Raw genomic sequence first — 26,996 nt, 5'->3', positions numbered from 1 at the left:
TCAACATCTAATTTTCAGAGTGTTCCTGATAACATAAGAGATTTTATTTTTTAAATCCATTAAGAAGGCTATGTCTGTTATTTCTCCTTCTAGTATACATAAAAGTCTTTTAAAACTTCTCTTTTTTCAGATGAATTTTTAAATGAACATCATCATTCTGATACTGATAATGGTTCTTCTGGTTCAGAGGTTTCTGTCTCAGAGGTTGATGCTGATAAATCTTTGTATTTGTTCAAGATGGAATTTATTCGTTCTTTACTTAAAGAAGTGTTATTTGCATTAGAAATAGAGGATTCTGGTCCTCTTGATACTAAATGTAAACGTTTAAATAAGGTTTTTAAATCTCCTGTAGTTATTCCAGAACTGTTTTATCTCCCTGATGCTATTTCTGAAGTAATTTCCAGGGAATGGAATAATTTGGGTAATTTATTTACTCCTTCTAGACGTTTAAGCAAATTATATCCTGTGCCATCTGACAGATTAGAGTTTTTTGGGACAAAAATCCCTAAGGTTATGGGGCTGTCTCTACTCCTGCTAATGTACTACTATTCCTACGGCAGATAGTACTTAATTTAAGGATCCTTTAGATAGGAAAATTGAATCCTTTCTAAGAAAGCTTCCTTATGTTCAGGTAATCTTCTTAGACCTGCTATATTTTTAGCGGATGTTGCTGCAGCTTCAACTTTTTGGTTAGAAGCTTTAGCGCAACAAGTAACAGATCATAATTTTATAGCATTATTATTATTCTATAACATGCTAATAATTTTATTGGTGATACCATCTTTTGATATCATTAGAGTTGATGTCAGGTATATGTCTCTAGCTATTTTAGCTAGAAAAGCTTTATGGATTAAACTTGGAATGCTGACATGTCTTCTAAGTCAACTTTGCTTTCCTTTTCTTTCCAGGGTAAATAATCATTTTCGTTCCTTTCCTCACAACAAGGAACAAAAGCCTGATCCTTCATCCTCAGGAGCGGTATCAGTTTGGAAACTATTTCCAGTTTGGAATATATCCAAGCCTTATAGAAACCTATAGCCAGCTCCTAAGTACCTATGAAGGTGCGGCCCTTATTCCAGCTCAGCTGGTATGGGGCAGATTACGTTTTCTTCAAAGAAATTTGGATCAATTCCGTTCTTAATCTCTGGTTTCAGAAACATTGTTTCAGAAAGGTACAGAATTGGCTTCAAGTTAAGGCCTCCTGCTAAGAGATTCTTTTCTTTCCCGTGTCCCAGTTAACACAGCAAAGGCTCAGCATTTCTGAAATGTGTTTCAGATCTAGAGTTGGCTGGAGTATTTATGCCAGTTCCAGTTCTGGAATAGGGGCTGGGGTTTTATTTTATCTCTTCATTGTACCAAAGAAGGTCAATTCCTTCAGACCAGTTCCGGATCTATCATTATTGAATCGTTATGTTAGGATACCAACATTCAAGATGGTTACTGTAGGACTATCCTGCCTTTTGTTTAGCAAGGGCATTATATGTCTACAATAGATTTACAGGATGTATATCTGCATATTCCGATTCATCCAGATCACTTTTAGTGTCTGAGATTCTCTTTTTAGACAAGCATTACCAGTTTTGTGGCTCTACCGTTTGGCCTAGCCTCAGTTCCAAGAATTTTTTTCAAAGGTTCTCGGTGCCCTTCTTTCTGTAATCAGAGAATAGGGTTTTGGTATTTCCTTATTTGGACGATATCTTGGTACTTGCTCAGTCTTCTCATTTTCGAAGAATCTCATACGAATCGACCTGTGTTGTTTCTTCAAGTTCATGGTTGGAGGATCAATTTACCAATCAGTTCATTGATTCCTCAGACAAGGGTAACCTTTTTAGGTTTCTAGATAAATTCAGTGTCTATGACTCTGTCCTTGTCAGACAAGAGAAGTTTAACATTGATATCAGCTTGTCAAAACCTTCAGTCACAATCATTCCCTTTGGTAGCCTTATGCATGGAAATGTTGGGTCTTAGGACTGCCGCATCAGATGCGATCTCCTTTGCTCGTTTTCACATGCGACCTCTTCAGCTCTGTATGCTGAACCAATGGTGCAGGGATTACTCAAAGATATCTCAATTAATATCTTTAAACCGATTTTACGACACTCTCTGACATGGTGGACAGATCACCATCGTTTAGTTCAGGGGGCTTCTTTGTTCTTCCGACCTGGACTATAATCTCAACAGATGCAAGTCTTACAGGTTGGGGAGCTGTGTGGGGGTATCTGACGGCACAAGGGGTTTGGGAATCTCAGGAGGTGAGATTTCCGATCAATAATTTGGAACTCCGTGCAATTTTCAGAGCTCTTCAGTCTTGGCCTCTTCTGAAGAGAGAGTTGTTCATTTGTTTTCAGATAGACAATGTCACAACTGTGGCATACATCAATCATCAAGGAGGGGCTCACAGTCCTCTGGCTATGAAAGAAGTATCTCGAATTTTGGTTTGGGCGGAATCCAGCTCCTGTCTAATCTCTGCGGTTCATATCCCAGGTATGGACAATTGGAAAGCGGATTATCTCAGTCGCCAAACGTTGCATCCGGGCGAATGGTCTCTTCACCCAGAGGTACTTCTTCAGATTGTTCAAATGTGGGAACTTCCAGAAATAGATCTGATGGCTTCTCATCTAAACAAGAAACTTCCCAGGTATCTGTCCAGATCCCGGGATCCTCAGGCGGAGGCAGTGGATGCATTATCACTTCCTTGGAAGTATCATCCTGCCTATATCTTTCCGCCTCTAGTTCTTCTTCCAAGAGTAATCTCCAAGATTCTGAAGGAATGCTCGTTTGTTCTGCTGGTAGCTCCGGCATGGCCTCACAGGTTTTGGTATGCGGATCTTGTCCGGATGGCCTCTTGCCAACCGTGGACTCTTCCGTTAAGACCAGACCTTTTGTCTCAAGGTCCTTTTTTCCATCAGGATCTGAAATCCTTAAATTTAAAGGTATGGAGATTGAACGCTTGATTCTTGGTCAAAGAGGTTTCTCTGACTCTGTGATTAATACTATGTTACAGGCTCGTAAATCTGTATCCAGAGAGATATATTATAGAGTCTGGAAGACTTATATTTCTTGGTGTCTTTCTCATCATTTTTCTTGGCATTCTTTTAGAATACCGAGAATATTACAGTTTCTTCAGGATGGTTTAGATAAGGGTTTGTCCGCAAGTTCCTTGAAAGGTCAAATCTCTGCTCTTTCTGTTCTTTTTCACAGAAAGATTGCTATTCTTCCTGATATTCATTGTTTTGTACAAGCTTTGGTTCGTATAAAGCCTGTCATTAAGTCAATTTCTCCTCCTTGGAGTTTGAATTTGGTTCTGGGGGCTCTTCAAGCTCCTCCATTTGAACCTATGCATTCATTGGATATTAAATTACTTTCTTGGAAAGTTTTGTTCCTTTTGGCCATCTCTTCTGCCAGAAGAGTTTCTGAATTATCTGCTCTTTCTTGTGAGTCTCCTTTTCTGATTTTTCATCAGGATAAGGCGGTGTTGCGAACTTCTTTTGAATTTTTACCTAAGTTGTGAATTCCAACAACATTAGTAGAGACATTGTGGTTCCTTCATTATGTCCTAATCCTAAGAATTCTAAGGAGAAATCGTTGCATTCTTTGGATGTTATTAGAGCTTTGAAATATTATGTTGAAGCTACTAAGTCTTTCCGAAAGACTTCTAGTTTATTTGTTATCTTTTCCGGTTTTAGAAAGGCCAGAAAACTTCTGCCATTTCTTTGGCATCTTGGTTGAAATCTTTATTTCATCTTGCCTATGTTGAGTCGGGTAAGACTCCGCCTCATAGGATTACAGCTCATTCTACTAGGTCAGTTTCTACTTCCTGGGCGTTTAGGAATGAAGCTTCGGTTGATCAGATTTGCAAAGCGGCAACTTGGTCCTCTTTGCATACTTTTACCAAATTCTACCATTTTGTTGTATTTTCTTCTTCTGAAGCAGTTTTTGGTAGAAAAGTACTTCAGGCAGCGGTTTCAGTTTGAATCTTCTGCTTATGTTTTTCATTAAACTTTATTTTGGGTGTGGATTATTTTCAGCAGGAATTGGCTGTCTTTATTTTATCCCTCCCTCTCTAGTGACTCTTGTGTGGAAAGATCCACATCTTGGGTAGTCATTATCCCATACGTCACTAGCTCATGGACTCTTGCTAATTGCATGAAAGAAAACATAATTTATGTAAGAACTTACCTGATAAATTCATTTCTTTCATATTAGCAAGAGTCCATGAGGCCCGCCCTTTTTTGTGGTGGTTATGATTTTTTTGTATAAAGCACAATTATTCCAATTCCTTATTTTATATGCTTTCGCACTTTTTTCTTATCACCCCACTTCTTGGCTATTCGTTAAACTGAATTGTGGGTGTGGTGAGGGGTGTATTTATAGGCATTTTAAGGTTTGGGAAACTTTGCCCCTCCTGGTAGGAATGTATATCCCATACGTCACTAGCTCATGGACTCTTGCTAATATGAAAGAAATGAATTTATCAGGTAAGTTCTTACATAAATTATGTTTTTAGTCTCATCAGACCAGAGCACCTTCCTCTATACATTATGGGTGTCTCCCACATGCCTTTTCGCAAACTCAAAACGTGTCATTTTGTTTTTTGCTGAAAGTAATGGCTTTCTTCTGGCCACTTTGCCATAAAGCCCAACTCTATGGAGCGTACGGCTTATTGTCGTCCTATGTACAGATACTCCAGTCTCTGCTGTGGAACTCTGCAGCTCCTCCAGGTTTACCCTAGGTCTCTGTGCTGCCTCTCTGATTAATGCCCTCTTTTCCCGGTCCGTGAGTTTTGGTAGACGGCCGTCTCTTGGCAGGTTTGCTGTTTTGCCATGTTCTTTCCATTTAGTTATGATAGATTTTATGGTGCTCCTGGGGATCATCAAAGATTTGGATATTTTTTTATAACCTAACCCTGACTTGTACTTCTCAACAACATTGTCCCTTACTTGTTTGGAGAGTTCCTTGGTCTCCATGGCAGTGTTTGGTTAGTGGTGCCTCTTGCTTAGGTGTTGCAGCCTCTTAGGCCTTTCAAAAAAGGTGTGTATATGTAATGACAGATCATGTGACACTTAGATTGCACACAGGTGGACATCATTTCACTAATTATGTGACTTCTGAAGGTAATTGGTTGCACCAGAGCTTTTTATGGGCTTCATAACAAAGGGGGTCAATACATACGCACATGCCAATTTTCTATTTCTAAAGAATAGTTTTATGTATATATTTCTTCTGTTATGTGTGATCAGTCCACGGGTCATCATTACTTCTGGGATATAACTCCTCCCCAACAGGAAATGCAAGAGGATTCACCCAGCAGAGCTGCATATAGCTCCTCCCCTCTACGTCAGTCCCAGTCATTCTCTTGCACCCAACGACTAGATAGGATGTGTGAGAGGACTATGGTGATTATACTTAGTTTTTATGACTTCAATCAAAAGTTTGTTATTTTACAATAGCACCGGAGCGTGTTATTACTTCTCTGGCAGAGTTTGAGGAAGAATCTGCCAGAGTTTTTTACTATGATTTTATCCGGAGTTGTTAAGATCATATTGCTGTTCTCGACCATCTGAGGGAGGTAAAGGCTTCAGATCAGGGGACAGCGGGCAGATGAATCTGCATTGAGGTATGTAGCAGTTTTTATTTTCTGAATGGAATTGATGAGAAAATCCTGCCATACCGTTAAAATGACATGTATGTATACACTTCAGTATTCTGGGGATGGTATTTCACCGGAACTACTCTGTTAAAGGTCACTAATCCTTTTAATAACTATTTATCATGTTAAACGTTTTTGCTGGAATGTAGAATCGTTTACATTGCTGAGGTACTGTGTGAATAAATATTTGGGCATTATTTTCCACTTGGCAGCCTTTTTTACTTTTATTTGTGACAGTTTCGTTTCTCTTCACTGCTGTGTGGGAGAGGGAGGGGCCGTTTTTGGCGCTCTTTGCTACGCATCAAAAAATTCCAGTCAGTTACTTTTATATTTCCTGCATGATCCGGTTCATCTCTGACAGATCTCAGGGGTCTTCAAACTTCTTTGAAGGGAGGTAAATTCTCTCAGCAGAGCTGTGAGAATTCTTATAGTGACTGTGAATAAAAACGTTGCTTTGCATTTTTTATGTCAAATTTAATTAGTGTTATTTTACTAATGGGAACAAGCCTTTGCTAAAAGTTGTGTTGTTTTAAAGTTTGATGCTATAACTGTTTTTCAGTTCATTATTTCAACTGTCATTTAATCGTTTAGTACCTCTTTGAGGCACAGTACGTTTTTGCTAAAAAAGATTATAACCAAGTTGTAAGTTTTTTTGCTAGTGTGTTAAACATGTCTGACTCAGAGGAAGATATCTGTGTCATTTGTTCCAATGCCAAGGTGGAGCCCAATAGAAATTTATGTACTAACTGTATTGATGCTACTTTAAATAAAAGTCAATCTGTACAATGTGAACAAATTTCACCAAACAGCGAGGGGAGAGTTATGCCGACTAACTCGCCTCACGCGGCAGTACCTGCATCTCCCGCCCGGGAGGTGCGTGATATTATGGCGCCTAGTACATCTGGGCGGCCATTACAGATAACATTACAAGATATGGCTACTGTTATGACTGAAGTTTTGTCTAAATTACCAGAACTAAGAGGCAAGCGTGATCACTCTGGGGTGAGAACAGAGTGCGCTGACAATACTAGGGCCATGTCTGATACTGCGTCACAGCTCGCAGAGCATGAGGACGGAGAGCTTCATTCTGTGGGTGACGGTTCTGATCCAAACAGATTGGATTCAGATATTTCAAATTTTAAATTTAAATTGGAAAACCTCCGTGTATTACTAGGGGAGGTCTTAGCAGCTCTTAATGATTGTAACACCGTTGCAATACCAGAGAAACTGTGTAGGTTGGATAAATACTTTGCGGTACCGGCGAGTACTGACGTTTTTCCTATACCTAAGAGACTAACTGAAATTGTTACTAAGGAGTGGGATAGACCCGGTGTGCCGTTCTCACCCCCTCCAATATTTAGAAAGATGTTTCCAATAGACGCCACCACTCGGGACTTATGGCAAACGGTCCCTAAGGTGGAGGGAGCAGTTTCTACTTTAGCTAAGCGTACCACTATCCCGGTGGAGGATAGCTGTGCTTTTTCAGATCCAATGGATAAAAAATTAGAGGGTTACCTTAAGAAAATGTTTGTTCAACAAGGTTTTATATTGCAACCCCTTGCATGTATCGCGCCGATTACGGCTGCGGCAGCATTTTGGATTGAGTCTCTGGAAGAGAACCTTAGTTCATCTACGCTAGACGACATTACGGACAGGCTTAGAGTCCTTAAACTAGCTAATTCTTTCATTTCGGAGGCCGTAGTACATTTAACCAAACTTACGGCTAAGAACTCAGGATTCGCCATACAGGCACGTAGGGCGCTGTGGCTAAAATCCTGGTCAGCCGATGTTACTTCTAAGTCCAAATTACTTAATATACCTTTCAAGGGGCAGTCTTTATTTGGGCCCGGTTTGAAAGAAATTATCGCTGACATTACAGGAGGTAAGGGCCACGCCCTACCTCAAGACAAAGCCAAAGCTAAGGCTAGACAGTCTAATTTTCGTCCCTTTCGGAATTTCAAAACAGGAGCAGCATCAACCTCCACTGCACCAAAACAGGAGGGAGCTGTTGCTCGTTACAGGCAAGGCTGGAAGCCTAACCAGTCCTGGAACAAGAGCAAGCAGGCCAGGAAACCTGCTGCTGCCCCAAAGACAGCATGAATCGAGAGCCCCCGATCCGGGACCGGATCTAGTGGGGGGCAGACTTTCTCTCTTCGCCCAGGCCTGGGCAAGAGATGTTCAGGATCCCTGGGCACTAGAGATCATATCTCAGGGATACCTTCTAGACTTCAAATTATCTCCCCCAAGAGGGAGATTTCATCTGTCAAGGTTGTCAACAAACCAGATAAAGAAAGAGGCGTTTCTACGCTGTGTACAAGATCTGTTATTAATGGGAGTGATCCATCCGGTTCCGCGGTCGGAACAAGGACAAGGGTTCTACTCAAACCTGTTTGTGGTTCCCAAAAAAGAGGGAACTTTCAGGCCAATCTTAGATTTAAAGATTCTAAACAAATTCCTAAGAGTTCCATCCTTCAAAATGGAAACTATTCGGACAATCTTACCCATGATCCAAAAGGGTCAGTACATGACCACAGTGGATTTAAAAGATGCTTACCTTCACATACCGATCCACAAAGATCATCACCGGTATCTAAGGTTTGCCTTCTTAGACAGGCACTACCAGTTTGTAGCTCTTCCATTCGGATTGGCTACGGCTCCAAGAATCTTCACAAAGGTTCTGGGTGCCCTTCTGGCGGTACTAAGACCGCGAGGGATTTCGGTAGCTCCGTACCTAGACGACATTCTAATACAAGCTTCAAGCTTTCAGACTGCCAAGTCTCATACAGAGTTAGTTCTGGCATTTCTAAGGTCGCATGGATGAAAAGTGAACGAAAAGAAGAGTTCTCTTTTTCCTCTCACAAGAGTTCCATTCTTGGGGACTCTTATAGATTCTGTAGAAATGAAGATTTACCTGACAGAAGACAGGTTAACAAAGCTTCAAAATGCATGCCGTGTCCTTCATTCCATTCAACACCCGTCAGTAGCTCAATGCATGGAGGTGATCGGCTTAATGGTAGCGGCAATGGACATAGTACCTTTTGCACGCCTACACCTCAGACCGCTGCAATTGTGCATGCTAAGTCAGTGGAATGGGGATTACTCAGATTTGTCCCCTACTCTGAATCTGAATCAAGAGACCAGAAATTCTCTTCTATGGTGGCTTTATCGGCCACACCTGTCCAGGGGGATGCCATTCAGCAGGCCAGACTGGACAATTGTAACAACAGACGCCAGCCTACTAGGTTGGGGCGCTGTCTGGAATTCTCTGAAGGCTCAGGGACTATGGAATCAGGAGGAGAGTCTCCTTCCAATAAACATTCTGGAATTGAGAGCAGTTCTCAATGCCCTTCTGGCTTGGCCCCAATTAACAACTCGGGGGTTCATCAGGTTTGTCGGACAACATCACGACTGTAGCTTACATCAACCATCAGGGAGGGACAAGAAGCTCCCTAGCAATGATGGAAGTATCAAAGATAATTCGCTGGGCAGAGTCTCACTCTTGCCACTTGTCAGCAATCCACATCCCGGGAGTGGAGAACTGGGAGGCGGATTTCTTGAGTCGACAGACTTTTCATCCGGGGGAGTGGGAACTTCATCCGGAGGTCTTTGCCCAAATACTTCGACGTTGGGGCAAACCAGAGATAGATCTCATGGCGTCTCGCCAGAACGCCAAACTTCCTCACTACGGGTCCAGATCCAGGGATCCGGGAGCGGTTCTGATAGATGCTTTGACAGCACCTTGGAACTTCGGGATGGCTTATGTGTTTCCACCCCTCCCGCTGCTTCCTCGATTGATTGCCAAAATCAAACAGGAGAGAGCATCAGTGATTCTAATAGCGCCTGCATGGCCACGCAGGACTTGGTATGCAGATCTAGTGGACATGTCATCCTGTCCGCCTTGGTCGCTACCTCTAAGACAGGACCTTCTGATACAGGGTCCATTCAGACATCAAAATCTAAATTCTCTGAAGCTGACTGCTTGGAAATTGAACGCTTGATTTTATCAAAACGTGGTTTTTCTGAGTCGGTTATTGATACCCTGATACAGGCTAGGAAGCCTGTTACCAGAAGGATTTACCATAAAATATGGCGTAAATACCTATACTGGTGCGAATCCAAAGGTTACTCCTGGAGTAAGGTTAGGATCGCTAGGATATTGTCTTTTCTTCAAGAAGGTTTAGAAAAGGGTTTATCAGCTAGTTCATTAAAGGGACAGATTTCAGCTCTGTCCATCTTGTTACACAGGCGTCTGTCAGAAAATCCAGACGTCCAGGCTTTTTGTCAGGCTTTAGCTAGGATCAAGCCTGTGTTTAAAGCTGTTGCTCCGCCATGGAGTTTAAACTTAGTTCTTAACGTTTTACAAGGTGTTCCGTTTGAACCCCTTCATTCCATTGATATAAAATTGTTATCTTGGAAAGTTCTGTTTTTAATGGCTATTTCCTCGGCTCGAAGAGTCTCTGAGTTATCAGCCTTACATTGTGATTCTCCTTATCTGATTTTTCACTCAGACAAGGTAGTTCTGCGTACTAAACCTGGGTTCTTACCTAAGGTAGTCACTAACAGGAATATCAATCAAGAGATTGTTGTTCCATCCTTGTGTCCAAATCCTTCTTCAAAGAAGGAACGTCTTCTACACAATCTGGATGTAGTTCGTGCCCTCAAGTTCTACTTGCAGGCAACTAAAGATTTTCGCCAAACTTCGTCCCTGTTTGTCGTTTATTCTGGACAGAGGAGAGGTCAAAAAGCTTCTGCTACCTCTCTCTCTTTTTGGCTTCGTAGCATAATACGTTTAGCCTATGAGACTGCTGGACAGCAGCCTCCTGAAAGAATTACAGCCCACTCCACTAGAGCTGTGGCTTCCACTTGGGCCTTTAAGAATGAGGCCTCTGTTGAACAGATTTGCAAGGCTGCAACTTGGTCTTCGCTTCATACTTTTTCCAAATTTTACAAATTTGACACTTTTGCTTCTTCGGAGGCTATTTTTGGGAGAAAGGTTCTTCAGGCAGTGGTTCCTTCTGTATAATGAGCCTGCCTATCCCTCCCGTCATCCGTGTACTTTTGCTTTGGTATTGGTATCCCAGAAGTAATGATGACCCGTGGACTGATCACACATAACAGAAGAAAACATAATTTATGCTTACCTGATAAATTCCTTTCTTCTGTTGTGTGATCAGTCCACGGCCCGCCCTGTTTTAAGGCAGGTAAATATTTTTTAAATTATACTCCAGTCACCACTTCACCCTTGGTTACTCCTTTCTCGTTGATTCTTGGTCGAATGACTGGGACTGACGTAGAGGGGAGGAGCTATATGCAGCTCTGCTGGGTGAATCCTCTTGCATTTCCTGTTGGGGAGGAGTTATATCCCAGAAGTAATGATGACCCGTGGACTGATCACACAACAGAAGAAAGGAATTTATCAGGTAAGCATAAATTATGTTTTTTCTCATTTCACTTCACCAACTTAGACTATTGTGTTCTGATCCATCACATAAAATTCAGATTAATAAAACATTGAACTTAAGGCTGTAATGTAACAAAATAGGTAAAAAGTCAAGGGGGTGAATACTTTTGCAAGGCATTGTATTTTTTAGCACTATATCTCATGCACCTCCCACTAATTATAAGTGCCGCTATTTGGAAACTTAGGTTACACTGCAGGTGGCTGAAACACACGGCAGCAATGGAATGCAGGGAAAGCTAGATTTCAAAATTGCGGCACCCGTGACTAGAGGGACACGACAAATAACCTCAATACTGTGTTTATAAAGTGTAATGTCCCTTTAAATCATCCCTCTTGGAAAATCCAAATTTTGTGTAATTCTAAAATATATCGGATGATTTTATTTGCTCACAGGGACGTCCATAATATATAAGTAACGCTTGCGCTTTTGCACTCAAAATGCCATAAACCCACTGAATTTAACCCTACATTTCTGTCAACTTTTGACCCCCCCCCCATTTCACAACAAATACTCCATTATGACCCCAGGCTATTTAACCCCTAAACTACCAGACCTGTCTCAAAAAGTCAGCCAAGCAACCCATCACAAAAAACACAACTGACACTATACATTCTTTTACACATCCCAACCTAAAGGTACTCCTACCCTAAATCACCCTTAAATAAACAGAAAAAGCACAACTGACACCATACATTCTTCTACACCCCCCCCCCAACCTAAAGGTATACTTACCATAAAGGTATACCTACCCTAAATCCCCTTAAAATCTTTTAAATAGTAAAAAAACACAACTGATACCATATGTTCTACTGCACCCCCTAACCTAAATGTACACCCACCCTAAATCACCCTTCAATCTTTTAAATAGTTAAAAAAAACACAACTGACACCATAAGTTCTATTACACCCCCTGACCTAACGTTACACCTACCCTAAATCCCCCTTAAATAATATAAAATTTGGAACAAAAATTGACCCACATTTAAAAAAGGCCCCTGTTATTCCTTTTTGACACTTTCTCATTCTTCTGTACATGAATTCCAGATGGGTATTTATTTTTTTATATTCCTATTGGCTGATTTAATTTAAATCATCCAATTGACATGGATATTGACCATACTGGTTGATTTGCAGCTTTCTGATTGGTTAAACTGACCAATAGGAAATATTAATCCTTCTGGTTGATTTTAAAGTTCCAAACATGTTAATCAACTTGTAATTATCAAAGTTAATTTGTCTAGAACACTAAATAGTGACACTTTTTTTAAAGCATGGAACAAGGTAGCTTAGCCATGAGTATAAGTCTTTAGTTACACTGTTTTATCATGAGACAGGGTAGTTTAGTCATGAGAATAAGTCTTTAGTTACAGTGTTTTATCATGGTACAAGGTAGTTTAGCCATGAGAATAAGTCTTTAGTTACAGTGTTTTATCATGAGACAGGGTAGTTTAGTCATGAGAATAAGTCTTTAGTTACATTGTTTTATCATGAGACAGGGTAGTTTAGTCATGAGAATAAGTCTTTAGTTACAGTGTTTTATCATGGTACAAGGTAGTTTAGCCATGAGAATAAGTCTTTAGTTACAGTGTTTTATCATGGTACAAGGTAGTTTAGTCATGAGTACAAGTCTTTAGTTACACTGTTTTATCATGAGACAAGGTAGTTTAGTCATGAGAATAAGTCTTTAGTTACATTGTTTTATCATGGTACAAGGTAGTTTAGTCATGAGAATAAGTCTTTAGTTACACTGTTATATCATGAGACAAGGTAGTTTAGTCATGAGAACAAGTCTTTAGTTACACTGTTTTATCATGAGACAGGGTAGTTTAGTCATGAGAATAAGTCTTTAGTTACAGTGTTTTTTCATGAGACAGGGTAGATTAGTCATGAGAACAAGTCTTTAGTTACATTGTTTTATCATGAGACAGGGTAGTTTAGTCATGAGAATAAGTCTTTAGTTACAGTGTTTTATCATGAGACAGGGTAGTTTAGTCATGAGAACAAGTCTTTAGTTAGTGTTTTATCATGGTACAAGGTAGTTTAGCCATGAGAATAAGTCTTTAGTTACAGTGTTTTTTCATGAGACAGGGTAGATTAGTCATGAGAACAAGTCTTTAGTTACATTGTTTTATCATGAGACAGGGTAGTTTAGTCATGAGAATAAGTCTTTAGTTACAGTGTTTTATCATGAGACAGGGTAGTTTAGTCATGAGAACAAGTCTTTAGTTACAGTGTTTTATCATGGTACAAGGTAGTTTAGTCATGAGTATAAGTCTTTAGTTACAGTGTTTTATCATGGTACAAGGTAGTTTAGTCATGAGAATAAGTCTTTAGTTACATTGTTTTATCATGAGACAAGGTAGTTTAGCCATGAGAATACATCTTTAGTTATAGTGTTTTATCATGAGACAAGGTAGTTTAGCCATGAGAATAAGTCTTTAGTCACACTGTTTTATCATGAGACAGGGTAGTTTAGTCATGAGAATAAGTCTTTAGTTACATTGTTTTATCATGGTACAAGGTAGTTTAGTCATGAGAATAAGTCTTTAGTTATAGTGTTTTATCATGAGACAGGGTAGTTTAGTCATGAGAATAAGTCTTTAGTTACAGTGTTTTATCATGAGACAGGGTAGTTTAGTCATGAGAATAATTCTTTAGTTACAGTGTTTTATCATGAGACAGGGTAGTTTAGTCATGAGAATAAGTCTTTAGTTACATTGTTTTATCATGGTACAAGGTAGTTTAGTCATGAGAATAAGTATTTAGTTACACTGTTTTATCATGAGACAGGGTAGTTTAGTCATGAGAATAAGTCTTTAGTTACAGTGTTTTTTCATGAGACAGGGTAGTTTAGTCATGAGAACAAGTCTTTAGTTACAGTGTTTTATCATGGTACAAGGTAGTTTAGTCATGAGTATAAGTCTTTAGTTACAGTGTTTTATCATGGTACAAGGTAGTTTAGTCATGAGAATAAGTCTTTAGTCACACTGTTTTATCATGAGACAGGGTAGTTTAGTCATGAGAATAAGTCTTTAGTTACATTGTTTTATCATGGTACAAGGTAGTTTAGTCATGAGAATAAGTCTTTAGTTATAGTGTTTTATCATGAGACAGGGTAGTTTAGTCATGAGAATAAGTATTTAGTTACACTGTTTTATCATGAGACAAGGTAGTTTAGTCATGAGAATAAGTCTTTAGTTACACGGTTTTATCATGAGACAGGGTAGTTTAGTCATGAGAATACATCTTTAGTTATAGTGTTTTATCATGAGACAGGGTAATTTAGTCATGAGGATAAGTATTTAGTTACACGGTTTTATCATGAGACAAGGTAGTTTAGTCATGAGAATAAGTCTTTAGTTACATTGTTTTATCATGAGACAAGGTAGTTTAGTCATGAGAATAAGTCTTTAGTTACACTGTTTTATCATGAGACAGGGTAATTTAGTCATGAGGATAAGTATTTAGTTACACGGTTTTATCATGAGACAGGGTAGTTTAGTCATGAGAATAAGTCTTTAGTTACATTGTTTTATCATGAGACAGGGTAGTTTAGTCATGAGAATAAGTCTTTAGTTACATTGTTTTATCATGAGACAGGGTAGTTTAGTCATGAGAATAAGTCTTTAGTTACAGTGTTTTATCATGAGACAGGGTAGTTTAGTCATGAGAATAAGTCTTTAGTTACAGTGTTTTATCATGAGACAAAGGTAGTTTAGCCATGAGAATAAGTCTTTAGTTACATTGTTTTATCATGAGACAAGGTAGTTTAGTCATGATAATACGTCTTTAGTTACATTGTTTTATCATGGTACAAGGTAGTTTAGTCATGAGAATAAGTCTTTAGTTACATTGTTTTATCATGGTACAAGGTAGTTTAGTCATGAGAATAAGTATTTAGTTGCACTGTTTTATCATGGTACAAGGTAGTTTAGTCATGAGAATAAGTCTTTAGTTACACTGTTTTATCATGAGACAAGGTAGTTTAGCCATGAGAATAATTCTTTAGTTACACTGTTTTATCATGAGACAAGGTAGTTTAGTCATGAGGATAAGTATTTAGTTACACGGTTTTATCATGAGACAAGGTAGTTTAGTCATGAGAATAAGTCTTTAGTTACATTGTTTTATCATGAGACAAGGTAGTTTAGTCATGAGAATAAGTCTTTAGTTACATTGTTTTATCATGAGACAGGGTAGTTTAGTCATGAGAATAAGTCTTTAGTTACAGTGTTTTATCATGAGACAGGGTAGTTTAGTCATGAGAACAAGTCTTTAGTTACATTGTTTTATCATGAGACAGGGTAGTTTAGTCATGAGAATAAGTCTTTAGTTACACTGTTTTATCATGAGACAAGGTAGTTTAGTCATGAGAATAAGTCTTTAGTTACATTGTTTTATCATGGTACAAGGTAGTTTAGTCATGAGAATAAGTCTTTAGTTACATTGTTTTATCATGGTACAAGGTAGTTTAGTCATGAGAATAAGTATTTAGTTGCACTGTTTTATCATGGTACAAGGTAGTTTAGTCATGAGAATAAGTCTTTAGTTACACTGTTTTATCATGAGACAAGGTAGTTTAGCCATGAGAATAATTCTTTAGTTACACTGTTTTATCATGAGACAGGGTAGTTTAGTCATGAGAATAAGTCTTTAGTTACACTGTTTTATCATGGTACAAGGTAGTTTAGTCATGAGAATAAGTCTTTACTTACACTGTTTTATCATGAGACAAGGTAGTTTAGCCATGAGAATAATTCTTTAGTTACACTGTTTTATCATGAGACAAGGTAGTTTAGTCATGAGGATAAGTATTTAGTTACACGGTTTTATCATGAGACAAGGTAGTTTAGTCATGAGAATAAGTCTTTAGTTACATTGTTTTATCATGAGACAAGGTAGTTTAGTCATGAGAATAAGTCTTTAGTTACATTGTTTTATCATGAGACAAGGTAGTTTAGTCATGAGAATAAGTCTTTAGTTACATTGTTTTATCATGGTACAAGGTAGTTTAGTCATGAGAATAAGTATTTAGTCACACTGTTTTATCATGAGACAAGGTAGTTTAGTCATGAGAATAAGTCTTTAGTTACACTGTTTTATCATGGTACAAGGTAGTTTAGTCATGAGAATAAGTATTTAGTTGCACTGTTTTATCATGGTACAAGGTAGTTTAGTCATGAGAATAAGTCTTTAGTTACAGTGTTTTATCATGAGACAGGGTAGTTTAGTCATGAGAATAAGTCTTTAGTTACATTGTTTTATCATGAGACAGGGTAGTTTAGTCATGAGAATAAGTCTTTAGTTACATTGTTTTATCATGAGACAGGGTAGTTTAGTCATGAGAATTAGTCTTTAGTTACAGTGTTTTATCATGAGACAGGGTAGTTTAGTCATGAGAACAAGTCTTTAGTTACACTGTTTTATCATGAGACAAGGTAGTTTAGTCATGAGAATAAGTCTTTAGTTACACTGTTTTATCATGAGACAAGGTAGTTTAGTCATGAGAATAAGTCTTTAGTTACATTGTTTTATCATGAGACAGGGTAGTTTAGTCATGAGAATAATTCTTTAGTTACACTGTTTTATCATGAGACAAGGTAGTTTAGTCATGAGAATAAGTCTTTAGTTACACTGTTTTATCATGGTACAAGGTAGTTTAGTCATGAGAATAAGTCTTTAGTTACACTGTTTTATCATGAGACAGGGTAATTTAGTCATGAGGATAAGTATTTAGTTACACTGTTTTATCATGAGACAAGGTAGTTTAGTCATGAGAATAAGTCTTTAGTTACATTGTTTTATCTTGAGACAAGGTAGTTTAGTCATGAGAATAAGTCTTTAGTTACACTGTTTTATCTTGAGACAGGGTAGTTTAGTCATGAGAATACATCTTTAGTTATAGTGTTTTATCATGAGACAAGGTAGTTTAGTCATGAGAATAAGTCTTTAGTTACATTGTTTTATCATGGTACAAGGTAGTTTAGTCATGAGAATAAGTCTTTAGTTACATTGTTTTATCATGGTACAAGGTAGTTTAGTCATGAGAATAAGTCTTTAGTTACATTATTTTATCATGAGACAAGGTAGTTTAGTCATGAGAATAAGTCTTTAGTTACACTGTTTTATCATGAGACAGGGTAGTTTAGTCATGAGAATAAGTCTTTAGTTACATTGTTTTATCATGAGACAGGGTAGTTTAGTCATGAGAATTAGTCTTTAGTTACAGTGTTTTATCATGAGACAGGGTAGTTTAGTCATGAGAACAAGTCTTTAGTTACACTGTTTTATCATGAGACAAGGTAGTTTAGTCATGAGAATAAGTCTTTAGTTACACTGTTTTATCATGAGACAAGGTAGTTTAGTCATGAGAATAAGTCTTTAGTTACATTGTTTTATCATGAGACAGGGTAGTTTAGTCATGAGAATAATTCTTTAGTTACACTGTTTTATCATGAGACAAGGTAGTTTAGTCATGAGAATAAGTCTTTAGTTACACTGTTTTATCATGGTACAAGGTAGTTTAGTCATGAGAATAAGTCTTTAGTTACACTGTTTTATCATGAGACAGGGTAATTTAGTCATGAGGATAAGTATTTAGTTACACTGTTTTATCATGAGACAAGGTAGTTTAGTCATGAGAATAAGTCTTTAGTTACATTGTTTTATCATGAGACAAGGTAGTTTAGTCATGAGAATAAGTCTTTAGTTACACTGTTTTATCTTGAGACAGGGTAGTTTAGTCATGAGAATACATCTTTAGTTATAGTGTTTTATCATGAGACAAGGTAGTTTAGTCATGAGAATAAGTCTTTAGTTACACTGTTTTATCATGAGACAGGGTAATTTGGTCATGAGGATAAGTATTTAGTCACACTGTTTTATCATGAGACAAGGTAGTTTAGTCATGAGAATAAGTCTTTAGTTACATTGTTTTATCATGGTACAAGGTAGTTTAGTCATGAGAATAAGTCTTTAGTTACATTGTTTTATCATGGTACAAGGTAGTTTAGTCATGAGAATAAGTCTTTAGTTACATTATTTTATCATGAGACAAGGTAGTTTAGTCATGAGAATAAGTCTTTAGTTACACTGTTTTATCATGAGACAAGGTAGTTTAGTCATGAGAATAAGTCTTTAGTTACATTGTTTTATCATGAGACAAGGTAGTTTAGTCATGAGAATAAGTCTTTAGTTACACTGTTTTATCATGAGACAAGGTAGTTTAGTCATGAGAACAAGTCTTTAGTTGCATTGTTTTATCATGAGACAAGGTAGTTTAGTCATGAGAACAAGTCTTTAGTTACATTGTTTTATCATGGTACAAGGTAGTTTAGTCATGAGAATAAGTCTTTAGTTTCATTGTTTTATCATGGTACAAGGTAGTTTAGTCATGAGAATAAGTCTTTAGTTACATTGTTTTATCATGGTACAAGGTAGTTTAGTCATGAGAATAAGTCTTTAGTGACAGTGTTTTATCATGAGACAAGGTAGTTTAGTCATGAGAATAAGTCTTTAGTTACATTGTTTTATCATGAGACAAGGTAGTTTAGTCATGAGAATAAGTATTTAGTTACACTGTTTTATCATGAGACAAGGTAGTTTAGTCATGAGAACAAGTCTTTAGTTACATTGTTTTATCATGAGACAAGGTAGTTTAGTCATGAGAACAAGTCTTTAGTTACAGTGTTTTATCATGAGACAGGGTAGTTTAGTCATGAGAATAAGTCTTTAGTTACATTGTTTTATCATGAGACAGGGTAGTTTAGTCATGAGAATAAGTCTTTAGTTACATTGTTTTATCATGAGATAGGGTAGTTTAGTCATGAGAATAAGTCTTTAGTTACATTGTTTTATCATGGTACAAGGTAGTTTAGTCATGAGAATAAGTCTTTAGTTACACTGTTTTATCATGAGACAAGGTAGTTTAGTTACACTGTTTTATCATGAGACAAGGTAGTTTAGTCATGAGAATAAGTCTTTAGTTACATTGTTTTATCATGGTACAAGGTAGTTTAGTCATGAGAATAAGTCTTTAGTTACATTGTTTTATCATGGTACAAGGTAGTTTAGTCATGAGAATAAGTCTTTAGTTACAGTGTTTTATCATGGTACAAGGTAGTTTAGTTACACTGTTTTATCATGAGACAAGGTAGTTTAGTCATGAGAATAAGTCTTTAGTTTCATTGTTTTATCATGGTACAAGGTAGTTTAGTCATGAGAATAAGTCTTTAGTTACACTGTTTTATCATGAGACAAGGTAGTTTAGTCATGAGAATAAGTCTTTAGTTACAGTGTTTTATCATGAGACAGGGTAGTTTAGTCATGAGAATAAGTCTTTAGTCACACTGTTTTATCATGAGACAAGGTAGTTTAGTCATGAGAATAAGTCTTTAGTTACACTGTTTTATCATTAGACAAGGTAGTTTAGCCATGAGTATAAGTCTTTAGTTACACTGTTTTATCATGGTACAAGGTAGTTTAGTCATGAGAATAAGTCTTTAGTTACATTGTTTTATCATGAGACAGGGTAGTTTAGTCATGAGAATAAGTCTTTAGTTACATTGTTTTATCATGAGACAGGGTAGTTTAGTCATGAGAATAAATCTTTAGTTACATTCGGCTAGATTACGAGTTTTGGTTATGAGGGGTGCGGTACTAACTTCAACGTTATTGTCACCGCTCACTTTCCTACAGCGCTGGTATTACAGGTTTTCAGAAACCCTGCGTTAAAAGGCAAGAAGTGAGCGTAGAGCAAAATTGAGCTCCGTACCGCACTTCAATACCAGCGCTGCTGAAGTCAGCGGTGAGCTGGTTTTATGTGCTCGTGCACGATTTCCCCATAGACATCAATGGGGAGAGCCGGCTGAGAAAAAGTCTAACACCTGCAATAAAGCAGCGTAAAGCTTAGTAACGCAGCCCCATTGATTGCTATGGGGAAGCACATTTTATGTTTACACCTAACACCGTAATATGAACCCCGAGTCTAAACACCCCCACTGCCGCCCCGACATCGCCGACACCTATATTATACTTATTAACCCCTAACACCCCCTAACTTAAATATAATTTAATTAAATCTAAATAAAACCTACTATTAATAACTAAATAATTCCTATTTAAAACTAAATACTTATCTCTAAAATAAACCCTAAGCTAGCTACAATATAACTAATAGTTACATTGTAGCTAGCTTAGGTTTTATTTTTATTTTACAAGTTTGTATTTATTTTAACTAGGTAGAATAGTTACTAAATAGTTATTAACTATTTAATAACTACCTAGCTAAAATAAATACAAATTGACCTGTAAAATAAAACCTAACCTGTCTTACACTAACACCTAACACTACACTACAATTAAATCAATTCCCTAAATTAAATACAATTAACTAAATTCAATACAATTAGCTAAATTATAAAAAAAAAATAACACTAAATTACAGAAAATAAAAAACAAATTACAATATCTTTAAACTAATTACACCTAATCTAATAGCCCTATCAAAATAAAAAAGCCCACCCAAAATAAAAAAAAAACCCCTAGCCTAAACTAAACTACCAATAGCCCTTAAAAGGGCCTTTTGCGGGGCATTGCCCTAAAGAAATCAGCTCTTTTACCTGTCAAAAAAATACAAACAACCACCCCAACAGTAAAACCCACCACCCACACAACCAACCCCCCAAATAAAACCCTAACTAAAAAAACCTAAGCTCCCCATTGCCCTGAAAAGGGCATTTGGATGGGCATTGCCCTTAAAAGGGCATTTAGCTCTATTGCAGCCCAAACCCTAATCTAAAAATAAAATCCACCCAATACACCCTTAAAAAATCCTAACACTTTGAATTGTCAATAAACCCAATACAGCAGAGATCTTATATGCCTTTATACATCCTTTGGTTAACCATAATATGATCCTTATTGATGAAAATTCCACTGGGTGTGTCATGGTCGGGAGGCACTCTTTTTTCTTACACTTCTTCATCTTCCCGTCTTATCTTCTTCTCTCCCCCCTTTGATTTTCCCAACTTTTTCTCTGTACTCCCTTTGTATTCAAGATCTTGATACATTTTTTGGTTAATATGGGAATGAGTGGGTGTCCTTACCCCACTCAGGTCCCCCAGACAAACTGACAGACAAGATGCATGGTAGCCGTTATTTAAGGAGTAATCGACCAATTAATTCCATCTTTATAGCGATACAAATGTAAATGTCTTAAATGCTTTTAGGAAATCTTAGTTACTGTCTACTAATATTGGTCTTATTGAACTATCTGTCATTAAGTCTGTGAAGGTCTTGTTTATTCTTTTGTATTGTTTAAATATCAATAAAAATGATTTAAAATAAAAAATCCTAACACTAACCCCCGAAGATCCACTTACAGTTTTGAAGAGCCGACATCTATCCTCAACGCAGCCGGGAGAAGTCTTCATCCAAGCGGCAAGATGTCCTCAACGAAGCCAGCAGAAGTGGTCCTCCAGATGGGCAGAAGTCTTCACCCAGACGGCATCTTCTATCTTCATCCTTCTGACGTGGAGCGGCTCCATCTTCAAGACATCTGGCGCGGAGCATCCTCTTCAATCAACGGCTTCTTCTACAATGAAGGTTCCTTTAAATGATGTCATCCAAGATGGCGTCCATTAGATTCCGATTCTGGCATCTGTCTGGAGGACCACTTCTGCCGGCTTCATTGAGGACATCTTGCCGCTTGGATGAAGACTTCTCCCGGCTTTGTTGAGGATGGGTCGGCTCTTCAAAACTGTAAGTGGATCTTCGGGGGTTAGTGTTAGGATTTTCTAAGAGTGTATTGGGTGGGTTTTATTTTTAGATTAGGGGTTTGGGCTGCAATAGAGCTAAATGCCTTTTTAAGGGCAATGCCCATCCAAATGCCCTTTTCAGGGAAATGGGGAACTTAGGTTTTTTTTAGTTAGGATTTTATTTGGGGGGTTGGTTGTGTGGGTGGTGGGTTTTACTGTTGGGGTGGTTGTTTGTATTTTTTTTGATAGGTAAAAGAGCTGATTTCTTTGGGGCAATGCCCCGCAAAAGGCCCTTTAAGGGCTATTAGTAGTTTAGTTTAGGGTAGGTTTTTTTTATTTTGGGTGGGCTTTTTTTATTTTGATAGGGCTATTAGATTAGGTGTAATTAGTTTAAAGATCTTGTAATTTGTTTATTAATTTCTGTAATTTAGTGGGGGGGGGGGGGTGTTGTAATTTAGCTAATTGTATTGAATTTAGGGAATTTATTTAATTGTAGGGTTAGGTTAGGTGTTAGTGTAAGACAGGTTAGGTTTTTTACAGGTCAATTTGTATTTATTTTAGCTAGGTAGTTAGTAAATAGTTAATAACTATTTAGTAACTATTCTACAAACTTGCCTGTAAAATAAAAATAAACCCTAAGCTAGCTACAATGTAATTATTAGTTATATTGTAGCTAGATTAGGGTTTATTTTATAGGTATTTAGTTTTAAATAGGAATAATTTACTTAATTATAGTAATTTTTATTTAGATTTCTTTTAATTATATTTAAGTTAGGGGGGGTTAGGGTTAGACTTAGATTTAGGGGTTAATAAATTTAGTATAGTGACAGCGACATTGGGGGCGGCAGATTAGGGGTTAATAAATGTAGGTAGGTGGCGGCGATGTTGGGGGCGGCAGATTAGGGGTTAATAATATTTAACTAGTGTTTGCGAGGCGGGAGTGCGGCGTTTTAGGGGTTAATATGTGTATTCTAGTGGCGGCGATGTCGGGAGCGGCAGATTAGGGGTTAATAATTTTATTTTAGTGTTTGCGATGCGGGAGGTTTAGGTAGTTTATTGGTGTTTAGTGTACTTTTTAGCACTTTAGTTATGAGTTTTATGCTACAGCTTTGTAGTGTAAAACTCATAACTACTGACTTTAGAATGTGTTATGAATCTCGACGGGATAGGCTGTACCACTCACTTTTTGGCCTCCCAGGACATGCTTGTAATACCGGCGCTATGGAAGTCCCATTGAAAAAAGACTATACGCAATTTGCGTAAGTTGATTTGCGGTAAGGCCAAAAAAGTGTGCGGTGCCCCTAAATCTGCAAGACTCGTAATAGCAGCGGTAGTAAAAAAGCAGCATTATGAGAGGCTTAACGCTGCTTTTTTACTCATAACGCACAACTCGTAATCTAGCCGATTTTGATTTTAACAAATGAACAAAATAGCACCCAACATACAAGGACTTGTAGTGTTGCCTTTTATCTTAAGTCATTTTTATTGGATAACCTAGATAGATAATCCTACATTTTGTGGTTTTGGGAATATGATTTTGTAAAGATACAGCATATAGCTTGTGTGAGTACTTGCCAGAAAGACTGCAGATGGCTAAAGTCTGTGCAGTAATGAACCATTAACAAACTATTGCATGGGACAACTAAACTAAAAAAAAATCTTTATGGAAAAAAACAGGGATCTGTGAGGAAAACGTGCACGTTACAATAAAGTGTGAAGAACCTGAAGAGCAGAGAGACATAGAGGATACTCGGGTAGAGGAACCATTGTCACCGTCATTAGCAGGTGAGGGATAAATATGTTAATTGCAATTGTAGATAAAGTTAGTAAAGTCACTTCATATTACATCCCATATAGGGCCAAATTACAAGTGAAGCGCTATTTAACGCTCCCACTCGTGCGCTAACTCAGCTATAAGTAAGCATTTTGTGTGCATGGTTGAGAGTAAAACGTTTTCACTTGTGCAAACCTGATGTGCGCAAAAAAAAACAGCTTAGGATATTGCACATGTTAACGTATTCCCCCATAGAAGGCAATGAAGCAAAATATTTATTTATACAATATTCATATTCAATAAAGGGTTTAACTATGCATTTACTGTAAATATTTCACATTCTAATGCTCTGCACATAGCAGAATATGTTCCAGGTATTTATAAATAGATATGTTTAAATATATATCTGTATATATCTATTCCCATATATAATCGCGTGTATATGTGTGTGTGTGTATGTGTATGTGCATATATATATATATATATATATATATATATATATATATATGTGTGTGTGTGAACCTTGGGGGTTGAACCCCCCAGATGGAGGCAAAAAAGAAAATGGAGATAGGGGAATTACAGTGCATCATATATATGTTTGATGTGGTGACTTAATATATATATCCGTAATTAATTGCTGCATTACATAAGGTCTGCACACACAATAAATGTTTATTTATGCTCAGTATATCTCAGTAATTAAGTGCTACATTACATAAGTTCTGAACACACACTATAAATGTTTATATATGTACAATATATATCAGTATTTGAAGTGCTACATTACATAAGGTCTGCACACACAATAAATGTTTATTTATGCACAGTATATCTCAGTAATTAAGTGCTACATTACATAAGGTCTGCACACACAATAAATGTTTATATATGCACAGTATATATCCGTAATTAAGTGCTGCATTACATAAGGTCTGCACACACAATAAATGTTTATATATGCACAGTATATGTCAGTAATTAAGTGCCGCATTACAAAAGGTCTGTACACACAATAAATGTTTATATATGCACAGTATATATCAGTAATTGCTGCATTACAAATGTTCAGCACACACAATAAATGTTTAAATATGCACAGTATATATCAGTAATTAAGTGCTGCATTACATAAGGTCTGCACACACAATAATAAAACCAATGGTAGTGATCACAGCGCCAAACGGCCTAAGGGTAAGTACACACACACGTCTAGGAAGACTGATTAGATTTATTGTATACAAAATAGTACTGATAAAATTAATAAAAGCAGAAGTCTAAAACTAAAATAAAACTAAAATAAACACAAAAACAATTTACCAGTTGGTGGGGGAAACTGTTACATTAACCCCGCTGGCAACACTGTAAAAATAACTTAAATGAGTGAGCTAAAAAGTATACTATGACACAATCGTACAATAAGACCCTTCCCTAGAAATTGGGTGTTCCGGGGTATGTCTATCCGTGGGTGAGCACGGTCGAATACCACCTACTAAATCAAACCGTTAAATGATGGCAGCAATAAACGTTGGTGACACCGTTTAAGAGCCTATAATGCTGATAAGTAAAGTGCTAGAGATGTAGCACAATAGATGTTAGTGTGATTATGGATCCATATCTAAGGATTGGCCGCAGTGGAGATCCTGAAATTGGAGTGCTTGACAATCGCCGCACTCGAATTGGAATTTCTGATGCTGACCCCTGACTACAAGGGAGTCTGTGAAACCAGGATTGTGCTAGGTGTATAGCAAAAAAAATTTCCAACAAAAAACAAGGTGGGTACAAGCAAAATAAGCAGTATAAGCAGTAAAAAATCCTAGCAGTAATTACACAAATCTATACATCAGTGTAATAGTGAACCAAGTGGGTGAAATCCAAATAAGTGATAAACAATGCTAGCACTAGTTACACAGATCGTGTACAATAATCAACAAAGGATAAAAAGTGGTATTCAACAAAGGATAACAAGGAGCACTGCAGTGAATGGGTATGTGCAAGTGAGCAGAGTCAGTTCAAAATCTGTAACAATAAAAATAAAAATCTGTAACAATAAAAATAAAAACTGTGCGCTAGCACTAAATAATCCAGAGAAACTTCTGTTGGGCAAAAAAAGGAAAAAAGGTGAGGAAAAAATGAGAAGTACAAAATTGATTCAAACGTCAGTGTGTCAGTGAAAAAATAATAAACAGACACAACAGTCTATTAGTCAATTAGAAATGTTCCATTATAGGTCTTTTTCCATGTGAAAAAAGTGATGGTAGCTGGAAGAGGATTATCCAGGAAATCCTTTAGAGAGTCCAGCTGTGTCTATGAGAATACCGTTGATCCCTAAAATAAAAAATAAAACATAGAGTGGCAAAGTTTTTCAAAAAGAGAATAATCAGAAAGATGCTTACCAATGTGTCGTCTACGCGTTTCGGTCCTCACAAGACCTTTATCAAGACTCTTACTTTATTTTGCTTGTACCCACCTTGTTTTTTGTTGGAATTTTTTTTTGCTATACACCTAGCACAATCCTGGTTTCACAGACTCCCTTGTAGTCAGGGGTCAGCATCAGAGATTCCAATTCGAGTGCGGCGATTGTCAAGCACTCCAATTTCAGGATCTCCACTGCGGCCAATCCTTAGATATGGATCCATAATCACACTGACATCTATTGTGCTACATCTCTAGCACTTTACTTATCAGCATTATAGGCTCTTAAACGGTGTCACCAACGTTTATTGCTGCCATCATTTAACGGTTTGATTTAGTAGGTGGTATTCGACCGTGCTCACCCACGGATAGACATACCCCGGAACACCCAATTTCTAGGGAAGGGTCTTATTGTACGATTGTGTCATAGTATACTTTTTAGCTCACTCATTTAAGTTATTTTTACAGTGTTGCCAGCGGGGTTAATGTAACAGTTTCCCCCACCAACTGGTAAATTGTTTTTGTGTTTATTTTAGTTTTATTTTAGTTTTAGACTTCTGCTTTTATTAATTTTATCAGTACTATTTTGTATACAATAAATCTAATCAGTCTTCCTAGACGTGTGTGTGTACTTACCCTTAGGCCGTTTGGCGCTGTGATCACTACCATTGTTTTTAGAATCTGTCCTCTTAGGGGATTGGTTAGACCCCTTTTTGTGTTTCACAGCTTAGGGTATTTCTCAGCGCTGCAATATCACATCATTCTTTTTTGCACACACAATAATGTTTATATATATATATATATATATATATATATATATGCACAGTATATATCAGTCATTAAGTGCTGTATTACATAAGGTCTGCACACACAATAATGTTTATATATATATATATATATATATATATATATATATATATATATGCACAGTATATATCAGT

At 37.2% G+C, this 26,996-nt stretch overlaps 1 protein-coding gene across 1 annotated transcript in view; it reads left to right on the top strand.

The window, feature by feature from the left end:
- Positions 1-26,996, top strand: part of LOC128666743 (gastrula zinc finger protein XlCGF26.1-like) — a 95,773-nt gene that overhangs the window by 20,019 nt on the left and 48,758 nt on the right. The window contains exon 2 of the mRNA XM_053721499.1: positions 23,547-23,654. Within this exon, the coding sequence (XP_053577474.1) occupies positions 23,547-23,654 (108 nt within the window). The remainder of the gene's footprint in view (positions 1-23,546; positions 23,655-26,996) is intronic.

This window comes from Bombina bombina, chromosome 7 (genome assembly GCF_027579735.1).
Source record: "Bombina bombina isolate aBomBom1 chromosome 7, aBomBom1.pri, whole genome shotgun sequence".
NCBI classification, from domain to species: Eukaryota; Metazoa; Chordata; class Amphibia; order Anura; family Bombinatoridae; genus Bombina; species Bombina bombina.
This window is presented reverse-complemented; position numbering and strand designations above follow the sequence as displayed.